Source organism: Myripristis murdjan, chromosome 22 (assembly GCF_902150065.1).
Source record: "Myripristis murdjan chromosome 22, fMyrMur1.1, whole genome shotgun sequence".
Classification (NCBI taxonomy): Eukaryota; Metazoa; Chordata; class Actinopteri; order Holocentriformes; family Holocentridae; genus Myripristis; species Myripristis murdjan.
The window spans coordinates 19,221,353-19,236,265 of NC_044001.1; the positions used below are offsets into that span (position 1 = coordinate 19,221,353).

A 14,913-nucleotide genomic window follows, 5' to 3' on the forward strand; every position below is an offset into this window, starting at 1 on the left:
TATTCAGCATGTGTTTATCATGAGGTGTATGACTCAAGTATAAATCACTCAGTGGATATTGAACTCTATCCTACTGTTTTATCTGGAATCACATCACAGTTCTCTTCATTGGCTTCAAAGCCGTTATAACACCCACTTAATGAAATAATGATACACTAATTATTACTGATTACAAGTGTTCTTGAATATTTCTTTATTATAGCAATACTGTGTTATTAAAAAATACCCGCAGCTGTGATGTTCAGTGATTTGACAGCAGCTAAACAGTGCTGCTAAACAATGCTGTCAGAGCAGTCAGGACCTGTGTTTGACTTTGAGGGACTCTTCCTCTTGCACGCCGTTCATGTCTGTGACAGGACTGGACTTGAAGAAGGAGTGGAACTCAACAGGCATGCTGAGGCGACAGAACACCATGTCAGCATTACTGTTCTGGGTGCCAAATGTCTTGTGGGTGACTTTCAGACACGGGGGGCTGTCGATGGTGCCGTCAATCCTGGTTACCTGCAAAGGAGGGAGCACGTCTCCTCAGTCGTCACCTGGCCCATTTTGTCATTCTGTACTAAAACAGCGTGGCTCTCTGCTGCTTCGCTGTGTGTTAACATCAAACAAGTGGTTAAACCAACATATTGGTGGCCGCTATTGGACAGCCGTTTGGGTACCCATATATATATGTTGGCTGTTATGCAAAAAAGACTTACATGAGATCATTTAAAAGCCGCATTGTCCTTAAATTCTCCAGCAGACTACACTGTTTATAATACTTTGTGCAGCAATGAGTTGGCAGCATAGCATATCACAGTTGAGCAGATGATGGTGCATATTGTGTTAAGAAGTTAAGAGGTTTATTGTTAGGCTGTAAAATATTACGCATTCAACACGTCTTTATTATGACTATTTGATTACAAAATGTGATGATTCCTTGCTAAAAATGTGCGCTTTTATGGATATTGTTTTTTGAGGTTTTTTACTCAAATATGTTGGCCTCAAAAATCCAGTATCACTCCATACCATTCGCTGAATTATCCCATAACAGCTTTTCAGTTACATGCAGTACATATCCAGCTTCCACACTTTTCTTTCTGTTTGTTCTTACTGCTATGTGGTTGTGGTCCTTCGGCACATTGACAAATGTCGGGAGACGTTTGCTGAACCACATGGTGACCTCTCGGTTCATGTTGACAGCGAAGGGCTCAAATCCTTCCTGAAGGCCACACATGGTGTAGTACTTAAAGGTACTGGCATCTTTCCCCAGATTCATGCGACCCACCTGTGCCAGACCTAAACTGCACACCGGAATGAACCCTGAAGGACAGCGAGAGTGAGGAGGAGGAGGAGGAGGAGGAGGAGGAGGAGAGAGAATGAAGGCTCTAAGAACACACACGCAGCAGGAAGGGAGGAAAAATCAATCCAGCATTTGCTAAGAGGCAATTTACACGTGTCACGTTAAATAAGGGTGATTTCATAACAGGGAGTGATTTATTTTTCACTTATTTCCTGAGCATGGTCATTCCAGGTTAAGTCTCACTGCTCTGCATGTAAGGGCTTTATTTTAAAAAAAAATGACTTTAAGATGTGGAAGAGCTCTTTCTATAATCACCTTATCAGTCTCACGCTCTTTGACCTTCGATTTGCATGAACGTTATCAGCTCTGCACCCACGTACAGCTCATATGCCTCTGACACACACACACAAACTCAACCACACACTCTTTTACTCACCATCCTCGGTCTCAAAGTCAGCGAAGCAGAGTTCAGAGCCCTTGTTGGTGATGAGGATCTCTCCATTGAGGGTGAATATCATGGACTTGTCCTCCATATTGATCATACAGCCCACCACGTCCCCAGCATGCCAGCTCCGCCCAAACAAACGGCTGCCCATGTTCAAGCGATGGCCCTGTATGTACGGTGAGTGTACATGCATGCACATATGAACCACAGGAAAGATGTAGCATGTGCGCTGCAAAAAATGTCCACCTTAATGATTTATTTTGCCCTGTTTAGTGTTAAAATCTTATTCTCAATATGCTATCAATATGACACTTGTCTGAAGAAAATCAAAAGCAAAATGATCCAACTCCAATGACCTCATTTATTAAAAAAGAGATTAAGTCAATTAACTCAATACTAACTGAATTAAAGAATCAGTCCACTCAAAATTCAAAAAATATGTCTATTTTTCTGCATACTCCTGGCACAGATTCTCCATCCAGATAGTTTGATTCGGTGCGAATGACACAGACAGCTGACATAATCCACAACCCTCATGGAGAGTTTTTTCATTTTCTGCCAAAGAACGCCAGTAAACTGCATCAGTGTGTCCCCAGTGAGTATGAATCAGAGGCGGATAGTTAGACCTACAGTTTGCTGGTGCCTTTGGTAGGAAATAGTTAGCAACAAAACTGTTCACCCTCAAGGGCTGTGTATCATCTGTCTCATAGTTTTTGGAACAAGATGTTGCTGTTGTGTTTTTCTAGATGTAAATTGGATGACTTAAACCTCCACAAACGAATGCCCATCTAGCCCAATTGTACTGGAGTGGCAGGATCACAACTGGAAACCTTGCCAAATCACACAGAGGCTATTTGAATGGTTTGTGTGAACTGTTCCTTTAAATGACATGTGAAGTTGGATATTTTTGGCTGCAATAAACAGGAATCCTCACAGGGGAAGGCAAAGTGAGAGCTTACCCTGTATCCATCAAATACAAAAGCCAGCTCATCCGTGCCGAGCTCCACATCTGGTTTGCAGCCGGGTCGAGCCCAGCCCACTCTCATGTCTCCTCCCGTCACTGCCTCAAATTCAAAGTACCATTTCCCAGTCTTCACTGCATATGTCCTCTCTACTCTGAAGAAGCGGATTTTATCGATGCTCAGACGCTCCACCACTTGTCCTACAGCCGCAGCATCACAAGAGGCAATTAGGAGATTTAAATAGGCACACAGATTTAAAGCTCAGGCATTTCAGTGAGACATAAACATACAAATGATCAAATAAATATAGAGATGAAGGATAAAAAAAAAAAAAAAATCAGCCCATTATTTCCCATTCTTACAAACTACACAAAGTTTTTATCAAATCATTTGAAAGGTTGTGAACTTTGACGGGTGAACCTACCGCCCTCCTGGTCTGAGGGTTCGATGTTGTATCCATAGCCAATCAGAGTGCGGATAGCCTCCCGCAGGCTGTCCCTGTTGGATTTCTTGGTGCGCTCATCCAGCAGAGCATAGGGGACCAGGCGTGGATTACGCTTACTCTTCAGATCCTGCAGGGAGGAGAGCCAGATGGTCCAAACTTAATGTACACACATATGCACACAGCACACACACCTCCACATTTACCCAAATCCCCACTACCAATAACCACAGGTGCAGTAGAGGGTATATGCAAGTATACACAATGTACCCATCGCCTTTTCTGGCAATTTACAGTATACCCACCTAACAGCCAAAAAGCCATTTAAATATATAGACTATAACCACTCCCTCTTTGGTGATCTACCAATCTACTTTATAATATTCCAAATTAATAGTATACCTTTTCATTATGTTTATGTAATAGATAGGGGTTTATGGGACACATTGTTGTCAAAGTGCTATACCACATTATGTCTTCATTTCTTTTTCTTTTAGTTTATTTCAAGTTGTTGGTAGACACATGCAAATTGTGTAAAACTCATCATTTGTCTAATTAGGCTTGGTCAACAGAGTCGGCTCAGTCCTGTCGCCGTGGTGTCTGTTCCGATTGTTCTGTCAGTCTCAGTATTGAGCATCTAATTGGTTGCCAATAGCGCTACTTTGTCTGTCTTTTCTAAATCAATTTTCATTCTAGACAAAATAATAAAAAGAACAATGAGACTTGTTACCCTTTATGAGATAAAGCCCAAGTCTCTAAGCCTTTAGTCTGACATGTGTGCTGGTTAGGCATTGCAACGTATGGGAAGTACATTTATGAAACATGAAAGAGAGAAATCTGTGCACAGAAAAAAAAAGAGTGGCAAAGATGGAAAAGAAGAAAAAAGACGGACTCGCTGCATTATCTTCACAAAATATGCAGAGAGGATTTTTCACTAACAACTGCTATTGTCTTCAGCTTTTTCTGGTGCTTTCTGAGGGTGGTGATTTTTCACCATAGTCGCAGCATCTTTTGGTCACAGTGTACTGTAGGTGTACCTGCTGTATGCCATAGGTCCATCCTTGTTTGATGCGGTCCTTGGCCCAGACATTGTGGGCGTTCTCCGCCAGCTTGTCTACCAGCAGCTCCTGACTCTGAGTCAGTTTTATGTCAGACAGGTCCAAAGGGGTGGGCTTGTAACCATTTGACATCATGTAGCTACAGGAGAAAAGGATAAAAATAATGCCTCATTTTTCATCAGTTAATTTCAGAGTAAGTATTTATGTATAACTTATAACTTTATTCTTCCACATCAGGGAGCTAGTGAGGATAAATGTTTATTATGTCAATTAATAATACACATGCTAACTATTAAACTTTATCAAGTTATAAGAAGATAAAATGCTTTAAGGGAAAAAGCAGAAATGAATGATTCTCAAGAAATAGATTAAGAAATTATAAATAAAATAAAAGCTAAAACAAAATATATATATATATATATATATATATATATATATATATATATATATATATATATATATAACTTTTGCTCAAACTGGTGGTTATTTGCCTTGTGAATATTTTATTTTGTACTACAAGACTGCTTAGATTATATATTATGTATTTTATCTGCTACTTTACTTCTAGTATTCACTTTTAAATATGAATCTTGTGTCTCTCCTATTTTTTAACAGATGGCAAAATTACATGTTTTATCTCTTGACAGCTCTCTGAGAAACCCTCTGAAATGAGCTGCTATTACTGGCTCCGTCAGAGCAGAAAGAGTGTTCTGACATATTGTGTAAGTAGAAAAGTGCACACTTACTTCTTCGGGAGTTTGATCTTTTTGAGGTTGTCCTCTGCATTGGGGTTGACCTGGACTACATGACAGCCAAGTGCTAGAAGTGTCCTGCAGTGAAAAATAACACATCTCTTAGTGAATTCACTATATGTCAGCTGCAATCTGGCAACATCTATCCTTCAGGATCATACTAATATAATTTCTAGACTACTCTTGAGTTGCAAGGTGACTACCCAAGCCGACCTGCTGTTCAGACAATATATGGCATGGAGATGGTCTCAGCCCCTCCAACACCAGCACAAATTTTATAAACTGATACCCCCTTGCAATGAATGTGCTAAGGAGGGTGCAGTAACATCCAGTCAGAAGAATCTGATTAAAGTGTGAGAGAAAGCCCAACTTGCTGAGGCATAGATTTACTTTGCAAAGACCGTTGCCATATGTCGTCTGTAACTGCTCCACCTCTTGGGGATGGAGTCTCTATTTGTATGGTGGGTTGCTCCTGGAGAGCAAAACCACATCTCGTTTACATATTCACAGGGACAAAATGTGTTCTCAGGGATGGAAACCGCTGGCTGCTCTGAACCAACTGCTGGTGTGCCAGTCTACATGTCCACAGAGATTTGGTGCCGCCCTGACAATTAAAGTAAGCCACTGTGGTCATGCTGTGATATTTTTACAAAGACATGGCAGTCCTCAAGGAGGGAAAGGAAATATTTCACAGCTAGATATACTGTTAGTAACTCCAGATACTTTAAGTGACCCTGACGCAACTGCAGAGGCCACTTGCCAGTGACATTTACAACCCAGTTACAACCCAGCCCCCTACTGACGCATCAGTAATGACCTAAGTACCTAAGTAGTAAGTACCTTCCTCTCAGACACTACACCTTACAATGTAACCCGATCAAATAGAGTCGGATCTCTCAATGGATGGAGAGTTGACACACACGATGGTGAACCCTGCACTGTGCAACACAGATGGTGATGTGGGCAAAGCCTTAATGATGTGACCCACTGTTGATATTTCCTCATAACAGGCAGCACCAGCAGCTACACTAACACAACGGAGGAGGTCAGGCCCAGCAGTCAGTGGCACACTCTGAACTCACCCATATTTCTGTTTGAGCCGAGTTAGGCTCTGACTGAATGACTCTATTCTCCTCTCTGTGAGATTGGCATGACAAGATGACTTTATCTGGAGGCCTAAATAGTCTACAACGTGAGAACGTCCCAAATGGCTGTTGGGATAATTTATGCTCAAGCCCAGACATAATAAGTGGGCTAACGCACTGGGGTGCACACCTTTTCTTCCTATCCATCAGGTTGGATGGATGATGCTTTGTCAACACAGCACCATGTCTGTTTCCCTCATTGGCCTGAGGTTACCAGCCCCCCGCTGTAATGACACCAACTGTCTTAACCCATGAACGTGTCATTACCCTCATACATGCCAGTACGGCGGGTAGGAGCCTCTTAGCTTGGGTTTGTGTAGTAGGGAGTGTCTTTGCATCATAAAGATCCCTCTCCACACCTTCAGTCCTCTGTCCAGCCGGCTAAGGAACACCAATCCTGGCCATGGCCCTTTGACAGACTTCATAAAGATTTATGTCCCTGAAACCAAAAGTTGGGACTGGTTGGCAGGAAGCTTGGCATCTTCATGTCCTTGAATGGCACATTCCTCTGCATCATCCTCTCTAAGAAGATCCACCCGGGCTTTGTCAACCTGGTTGTCACCCATGTCTCTCCCCTCATCTGTGAGAAAGCCATCAAAGATCAGGGGAAACAGATGGGGACTCAGTTTCCATCATATCCCCCCAGCTAACAGATGCTTGGGGTGGCTTGGCACTAGCCTTGGAAGGTGCATTAGACCAGCATGGATCCTCCTTGATGGCTGCGGCAACTTCAGTTCCTCTCTTAGTGGGCTTCTCCACACAGTGGGTGCAGGAGTCGGGGTCAGCGAGCATCATTTGCATGTGCTTAACCCACAGATACATTATTAATACTTTATTATTTTACTTTATTATGTCAGCTTTTATGAAAATAAAGGTTTCCTCTGCCAAGCCAGTAAGACTGATGGTGGAGGTCAAAAGCATGCCTGACAAATGATTGTCATTATGGGGATATAAATCACCTGCACCTGCATATCCACTGCTAAGGCTGCTTTTACTTCACCAAAAATTCTGGCCAGGAGCCACCACTGCTTCCAACTCTGAGCCTGGCCTTAGACTGTTACTTGGTTGAGGTACACTGTAAATATAAATTTCTTGCAGTAGTCTATCAATTTGTCTCTCTTGGTCTGTTTCTTCTGAATCTGTCTGCTTCTCTCTGATTCCTTTTGTCTTCCCTTGAAAATATATGAACAAATAAATAAAGTATGAGTGGAGACAATTCACCCATAACACTGCACATACTTTAGGGTTTCTGTTGACATCTGTAGGTTGTAATTCTTTTCCGTTTCGGGCAGCTTGGAGAAATCTACCAGGCATGGATGCTGCCGCTTATTATCATCTCTTATCTAGGAGAAAAAGAACAGTCAACAGAGATAACATTTCAGACATATCGAATTTCCTCTGCTGCCTCCAACACTGTCTCAAAGTAATTCTATGGTATGTGTACATTATATGGAAAGGTGTACACAGCCTTACAACGCACAGTCAAGGTTATTGTGAACCAACAAGGGGAAAGGGATGTGGTCTAAAATACAGGGTGCTACTGGTTGCAGTGATAAGACATTCTACTCTAGTGAACATGTTATGAAAGCAGAAGAGGGACGAGGGAGCATGTTTTCTTGGGGAAGATAGAGAGGTGTGCCACCGGAATACCAAGCGAGAGGTGTAATTCCTCTCTTGACAACTGCGCTTTATGCCAAATAATCCCTTTGGCCGTGCTCCTCAGAGGAGGTAACATGGCAGTGGTGTATGTTTACCAAGAAAACATGCAGGGCTGTGTACAGATATGCAGCTGTTTGTGTGGGCCCAATGAACACCAGCCAGCTCTTTTGTGAATAGTACAAGGACTCTGGGGGAATTCTCTTCTCTGATAATTCCTCCTATAGAAATGTATTTGTGCATTTTGTGGCATAAGCAACAACTGGAGGAGGTGCTTCCATGCAACCATAGCTAAATAAAAGGAGATACTGTGTTTATTTTATTGTCTTTGTTTGCCAGTAGTGTATTCCCTCTGTTTCGCGTCATCCTCATCAAAATGTCACCGTAATTAATACATATAAACACAGACTGAATGACATGAGCCGGCCACAGAATCAGCTCCAGTGGAATACCACAACCACTACCGCAGCTAATAATATGTGCACTCGGGCGACCTGTCTACAAGTTTTGACACACAGTTTGTGCTGCTGTCACCCTTAACTAACAAGGTCTCGAGACCTTAGCTAACAAGACTTTCAGAAATATGTTTTAATAGACAACTGAGTCACATCCTGGCTTCTATTTTCATCCAAAATCAATGGCTCTGTTCAGGTGCTGAGAACAGGTGCAGGCCTGTGTGAATGCTGGAGAGGGATGACTTCCTATATTTATTTGTATTATAGACATAAGAGCTGTGTTGCATATTTTTTTACTTGTATTGTTACTTGTATGCTCTTTTAAGGGCAGCTGGGCAAACAGGTCAGTTTGGCTTTATCTTCTGGCAAATATCCAACAAACCAAGAAAGACATCAGTGACTCTTTTGTAGGGAAAAACCTATAGAACCCTGTATCCACTGTGTTAAAAAAAAAAAAAGAAGAAGAAGAAGAAGAAGAAGAAGAAGAAGAAGAAGAAGAAGAAGAAGAAGAAGAAGAAGAAGAAGAAGAAAGAAAGAAAGAAAAAATATTGAACTTTTTTTTTTTGTTGTTCAAATGGAAGAAAATAAAAAATCAACATTCAGGCCTTCCTCTTGGTTTATTGCTGTGCCGGAACAGCCAAAACACCCTGTTCTGCCCTTGGGCGGAACAATACATTGTAATTCATGACTGATACTAAAACACAGACACAATGAATCTGCCTCCTACAAACAAACTAGAATGAAACGTCTACATGAATGGAAGGAATGAAGGAATGAAAAGCACAGAATATGGAGAATGGGAATATTTTTTCTTTCCACTTACCCTCTTTTTGGTTTGAACCGCAAATTATAAAAGAGAAAGCAAGATGATGTACAGGCTTTTCCGATGATTAAATTTCGCTTCTAAATCTAATGACTAATGTATTTCAAGCTGATCACTTTTTAAAAAAAAAAAAAAAAACTGAAAATCCTTAGGGAAAATGTGCAGTTGTGAGGTTTTATTTCTTCACAGACATGGGAAAATGTATGGATTATGCTTTATATCTTTTGATCCAGAGAGATGATTCATGTGATCGGTGCAGTACTTTCCATGTGTGAAGAAAAACAAAAGGTTATTATATTTCTCACCTTGCCGTAAGACCACCCCAGCTCAATCTTGTTCATGCCCCACAGTTCATGTATGTTCTCCGCCAACTTGTCCCGCACCTTCTCCAAATGGGGAGGCATGACAATCTGAGAAAACAGACAGAGAGGAAAACAACAACAAAATTAATAACAAAATTTATAGGACAATTTTATTAAAGGAAGACTGCAACATTTTTGGCAAAATACTCTTTTTCCGAATTATCCATTGTGAGACATGATGTTCGATACCATTTTCACCTCTGTAAGTCCAGTGGTTCAAACATCTTGTCTCAGTGTGGGTACGTCAGAAAAAGGGCATTTTGCCAAAAACATTGGTAGGAAGTTACTACAGTGGAAAGAGTTGGAGGGCGATTAACAAGTTTGTAGTCAGAATCAGCAATTAAGTACTACCACTACTACTACAGATAACAATAATAAGATACTACTACTACTACTACAAATAATAATAATAATAATAATAATAATAATAATACTTTAAACTTTATTTATTGGTCAGATTTTATTGTGTATTTGCAATACCTCTACATAGATTAATATTCACTGTAACAAAAGCACTATTAAAGTCAGTTGCTACCTGACTTGTTTCAACTGGGGTGGGGAGGAAAGAGGCCTGGGACATGAACTGCGTGGTGCCCAAAAGATCTCGGACTCCATCCACGTCCCTCTTGTACTCCTTCACCGGCTCCACCTTCATCTTCTCTTTCGGCAGCAGGGCTTCATAACAGGGAGCGTAGCCCGACGGAGGCAAGAACTTGAAGTCACCGTGTCGACCACCCAACAGGAAACGTGCCCTGTGGAGGGGAAACATTTGTCCACTGATATGAGCAGCATTTTAGGTTATTTTTTTATGCATTGAAAATACATGTATTACTTCAAAATGTTTTACATTGACTTAGGAAAACACCATCATATGAAAGTGTGCTTACATATAAGGTGTACACAGCACAAACAGTTAAATAGTGATGGTCGGACATTCATTAACCTGAGGGACTAACAGATCGGCTGGTGACCACAAAACCACCAAGACAGTCTATTCCAACTAAGTGTCAACTCAGCTACACTTATTGTCATTTTGTCTTACCCCTGTCCCATCAGCTCTGCCCTGTGCTCTCTGTGAATGACAAGTGTGGCTCTGTAAATGATGAGGCAAAGTTTCAGGCCACCCCTGCAAGGAGACTCTCCCGAGTTGTGACCAAAATAGCAACTCAGCAGTAGTGATGATGCAACTAAGTCCATTCTGAGTGCCACCATCAATGACTGAGAGGTGAAGATGAGTGGCTGTCAGTTTCTTGGCCCGTTTACCTCCACAGAGGAGGTTTTCACCCTGTTCACTGGGTCAGGTTCATTTATAAGCTCTGATGGGCTACAGGACACAAGTCACATCAAACTGGCCAAAAGCTGGCACTCTCCATATGAAAACCCAAAAGCTACCATCTAAAACAAACCGTTAAAAGCTGGATGAAATGTCAGGGGACAATGTTATATCTGCATAATGAGACTTAAGGTTTAGTGGTTTGCTTACACAGCTGGATCTGACCGGGCAAAATAAGTGTAACAGCTTTTTTAGTGTTTCAAATATCACTTGTTTGACAGTAAAGACAGACACAGCATTTTTACACAGATATCAAACTTAAACAAAATATTCTATGTAAGCCTTATATATTCTTAAATAGTCTTAACTATTCCTAGAACACTGATCCTATAAATCCCCAAGCCTGACTTTGCATTGCTGCTCCTTCCAATGCAATTTTAGTAGTTAGAACAGTAGATGGTTATATCACCATTAAAACATAATTTGGTTATTCATTAGGTTAATTTTACAGCTGTGGACAAATACATAACAAAGAATTATTTGCAATCAATGTTGAGAGTTTTACATTAAATATAAAACTGCCATGTATTGTATGTTGTTGGTTTTATCAGTTTCCTTTTTACTTGTCATTTACTTTTACTTGTCATGTCTTTAAGAAGGAACAGACCTACAGTATATACAGTAGTAAGTTACACATTTCTCTGTGCAAATTTGGAAATATTCAACGGTGCAATCACAAGACCATTTTTTTATTATAGCATAGAGTATATAAGTATATTGGATTAGTTGTGGCTGTGCGATGTATGCACATTGTATACATCGATGCACACTGTTTTTTTTTTTTTTTTTTTTTTTTTTGCACATTGTTTTTTGCACATTGGGTACCTAGATCTTTAGATCTCGAGTGTCATCTTTTATTCTTTATTTTTTTTAATTCTTTATTTTTTATTATTCTTTATTTTTAATTATTCTTTATTTTTTAATATTATTTATTTTTTTATTTACTTAATCTTGTACTCTGTGGATACTGCTGAAAACTGTGAATTTCCTTCGGGATGAATAAAGTATCTATCTATCTATCTATCTATCTATAATAAACCTAGGACAACGGCACCACTCAGATAGAAGGAAAACGGTTTGAGGTTTGAGGTAACAAAATTCACGTTACTTAAAAAAAAAAATGACAGTGACACTGAAGTCTGCACAAACAACATGTAAAGACATTCAAGCTGATGAAGGGTGTCCTTCCATGTCATCAAAAAAATCAAAGAGTTAGGATGATGGCTCAGGGCCGAGATTGAGAATATAAAGTAGGAAGAGACTACAGATTCTGTGGCCAGACTGTAACATATTTGAACATATGAGACGAGACATATTTCATTTTCACAGGCAGGTGCACAGGAACAGCTGACAGAGGACTATCACAAACCCTCTGACCACATGAAATAGTAAGTAGCCTAAAACTAGTGCACTACCTATGAATACTGCAGCTTATCAGTGACAAGAGAGTGAATGTTAAACTGTGTTGTGTAACTTGTTAATGTCACTTTTTCCTGTTTATTTTATTTTATATTTGCCATTATTATTCTTACCTTTTTTATTTATTTATTTTTTACCCACAGACAGCTGCTGATGGCCTGAAGCCTTAGCCAGCATATAGAACACGGTGCCCCTCAGGGAGTCGGTAGCACAGAAACCTGGTATCATGACAGTCTTTGATCATGACTTTGAACGTCTCATTCCTTCACCTTCAGACAGGGATAATTTGGGAACCGATGTCAGACATCTGATGAAGCATCTGTTGACCTTTCTCAGTTACTTATATAACTGCTCAGTACGGACAGGGCTATGTGCCGTCATGCAGCACGAATGTGTTGGGAGAATGGGAAAAGAAGTTGATGTGCTCCTAATTAAAAGTGAAACTCGGGACCCTTTGGATACTGGCCTCAAGAAAATAATTGTGAACATGAACGCCACATGAATTTCAGGATGTCTTCTGGATGAGTATCGTAACAGACCAAAGGCAGTGCAGAAAAAGCAAAGAAGGTTCTGGAACACTGCTGGACGACAAAGACAGTCAACCTTATCAGTTGTTAGTTGTTCTCCAAACGCAACAGCAGATATCACTAGATACCACTGCAAACGCCACCAGTGTGTGTGAGATGGCTGGAGAGATCAGTGACACCCTTTTTGCCAAAGTGGGGCAGGATTACCTGGACCACAACCTCCCACCTCACATGCCAAACTATCTGCAGAAGTAGAAGAGGTTGACATTGCTACGCTGAATTCCCCAGAAGTTCTTCCCAAGAGGCCTGCAAAGCAGATAAGCAAGCTTATGCACACCCTTCTACCTCTCCTCCTACTCTGGTTAGTATTGTCATCACAAATACGCTTTTAAATGAGGATTCTGCAAATTTCACAGAGGAGGATTTCTGCAAATTCACTCTGGAGCTTTCCACTATGACGACTGAACTAGCACTGCCAGAGGCAGTTGAAAAATCGCAGCGCTCTGCTCCTTTAGCTACTCTTGCTCCTCAATCTAAGGCTGCAATGGAAAAATTCATCTTCAAAACAGAGCATGTTGGATTCAGAGGTTGCCGCTAAGGCCACTTTTCCATTATATGGTATCTACTCGCCTCAGCTCTACCCACTTTATTGGTTTTCCATTAGGCAAAAATTTGGGATAGAATCTGGACACTATTTTTGGAACCACCTTGTTGAGTCAGAGAGAGACAGATTGGTCAGAGGGAAATCGAACAGCAAAGCCCCAATGGTAACTACTTACAACCAGGAAATACAAAAAGTGAGTTAAAAAGTATTTTTTTTTAAATGAAACACTAGGGCCTCTGGTAAAGAAGGGAGGAAAAACTACTCAACATGCCAACAAGTGACTGATGGGGCTTCGCCATGTGGGGATACTATCTGCAATGGAAAACAAAATCCAGAAAAGTAACTGATACCAAAAGCAAGTAGAGCCAAGGTGAATAGAGCAGATAGTCCGTAATGGAAAAGTGTCCTTAGAAGGTTATCGAAGCAGCGCAAGAAACCACTTCACAGCTTTCCACCTCTGCTCCCCTGGGGACAATTTTCACAATAATTACTTTAAATGAGAAAAACACAAAATTTGATTGACAATTTCCACACGCTGGCTGCAGAATTTGCCAACTTTCTGGAATGTTTAAGCAGACCACCCCAGGATTGTAGGGGGGCATTTCAAAATCCCTTAGCATTCCTATTGTGGATTCTCAAGCTTCCACCATAGCAAAGACAGGAAATTCTTCATCATCCACAGCTGTTGTAAGAAAGGTGGCACCGAAGTTTGCCCGCAAGCACAATGTCAAAGCACATGATGACACACCAAAACCCATCTGCGCTCCGTCAACTTACCCTGCCTCCACAAACTTAGAGGCAAAAGAGGTTGCCTCACCTTTGTGGTGTCAGGTGGCGACAGAGGTGGCTGACATGCATGCTGCCTCCAAGCACAGCAGGAGGCTTATGCACACCATCCTATATCCTCCTCCGCTGGATGATGTTGTCACCACAAAAATACCTCTAACTGATGTTGCTGAAAATTTCCAAGAGGAGGATTTCTGCAAATGGGCTCCCGAGCTTATCACTACAGTGGCAGCTCAAAGAATCACAGCGGCTGTTACACAATGTCTGAGCTCTGCCTCTGTAGATACTCTTGCCATCCACTCTGGAGCAGCAAAGGAGGATGCCATGCCTTCTAAACTCAGTGTGTTGGATGCAGATGTTGCCACAAAGCCGACCATAAAAGCATAAAAGAACAAGAACAAAAAGGGTGTGAGATAGCCTCAGAGGTTGCTGACACACACGCTGTCAAAGCGGGGCAGAATCGCACTGGACCGCACACTCTCATCTCTGCACCTGTGGGCCCTCTTGTCTCCACACCAGCTAAAAATAAGGCTTTGACAGCTATCCTTGTTGAGGGCACTGAAATGGCTCTCACACAGGAATCTAGAGCTTTTGAAGCTTCTACCACATCCAGTGAGTTACAGACATTGTTGATGTGAATTAAACAAACCACTTGATACATTTTCAGAGAGAGAAAAGTGCAATTTTGTACAGCGCTATAAAGAATAACGATGTTAACAGTGACAAACATAAAAAAAATAAAAGACGAACCAAAAAAGGAGAAAATACATCACTTATATTATCCTGTTTTCTTTTCTGTTTCCAATACAGATGGAACTAAGGGCAAACTGAACCCTTTATCAAACAAACAAAACAAAACAAA

The 14,913-nt window shown here is 41.0% G+C and overlaps 1 protein-coding gene across 1 annotated transcript in view; it reads right to left on the bottom strand.

The window, feature by feature from the left end:
• LOC115380742 (ryanodine receptor 3) overlaps positions 1-14,913 on the bottom strand; it is a 115,707-nt gene that overhangs the window by 52,835 nt on the left and 47,959 nt on the right. The window contains exons 21-30 of the mRNA XM_030081942.1: positions 9,918-10,134; positions 9,326-9,430; positions 7,326-7,429; positions 4,936-5,019; positions 4,169-4,328; positions 3,114-3,261; positions 2,687-2,889; positions 1,719-1,893; positions 1,094-1,302; positions 302-501 (exon numbers count right to left, since the gene is read on the bottom strand). Coding sequence (XP_029937802.1) covers positions 302-501; positions 1,094-1,302; positions 1,719-1,893; positions 2,687-2,889; positions 3,114-3,261; positions 4,169-4,328; positions 4,936-5,019; positions 7,326-7,429; positions 9,326-9,430; positions 9,918-10,134 — 1,605 coding nt within the window. The remainder of the gene's footprint in view (positions 1-301; positions 502-1,093; positions 1,303-1,718; positions 1,894-2,686; positions 2,890-3,113; positions 3,262-4,168; positions 4,329-4,935; positions 5,020-7,325; positions 7,430-9,325; positions 9,431-9,917; positions 10,135-14,913) is intronic.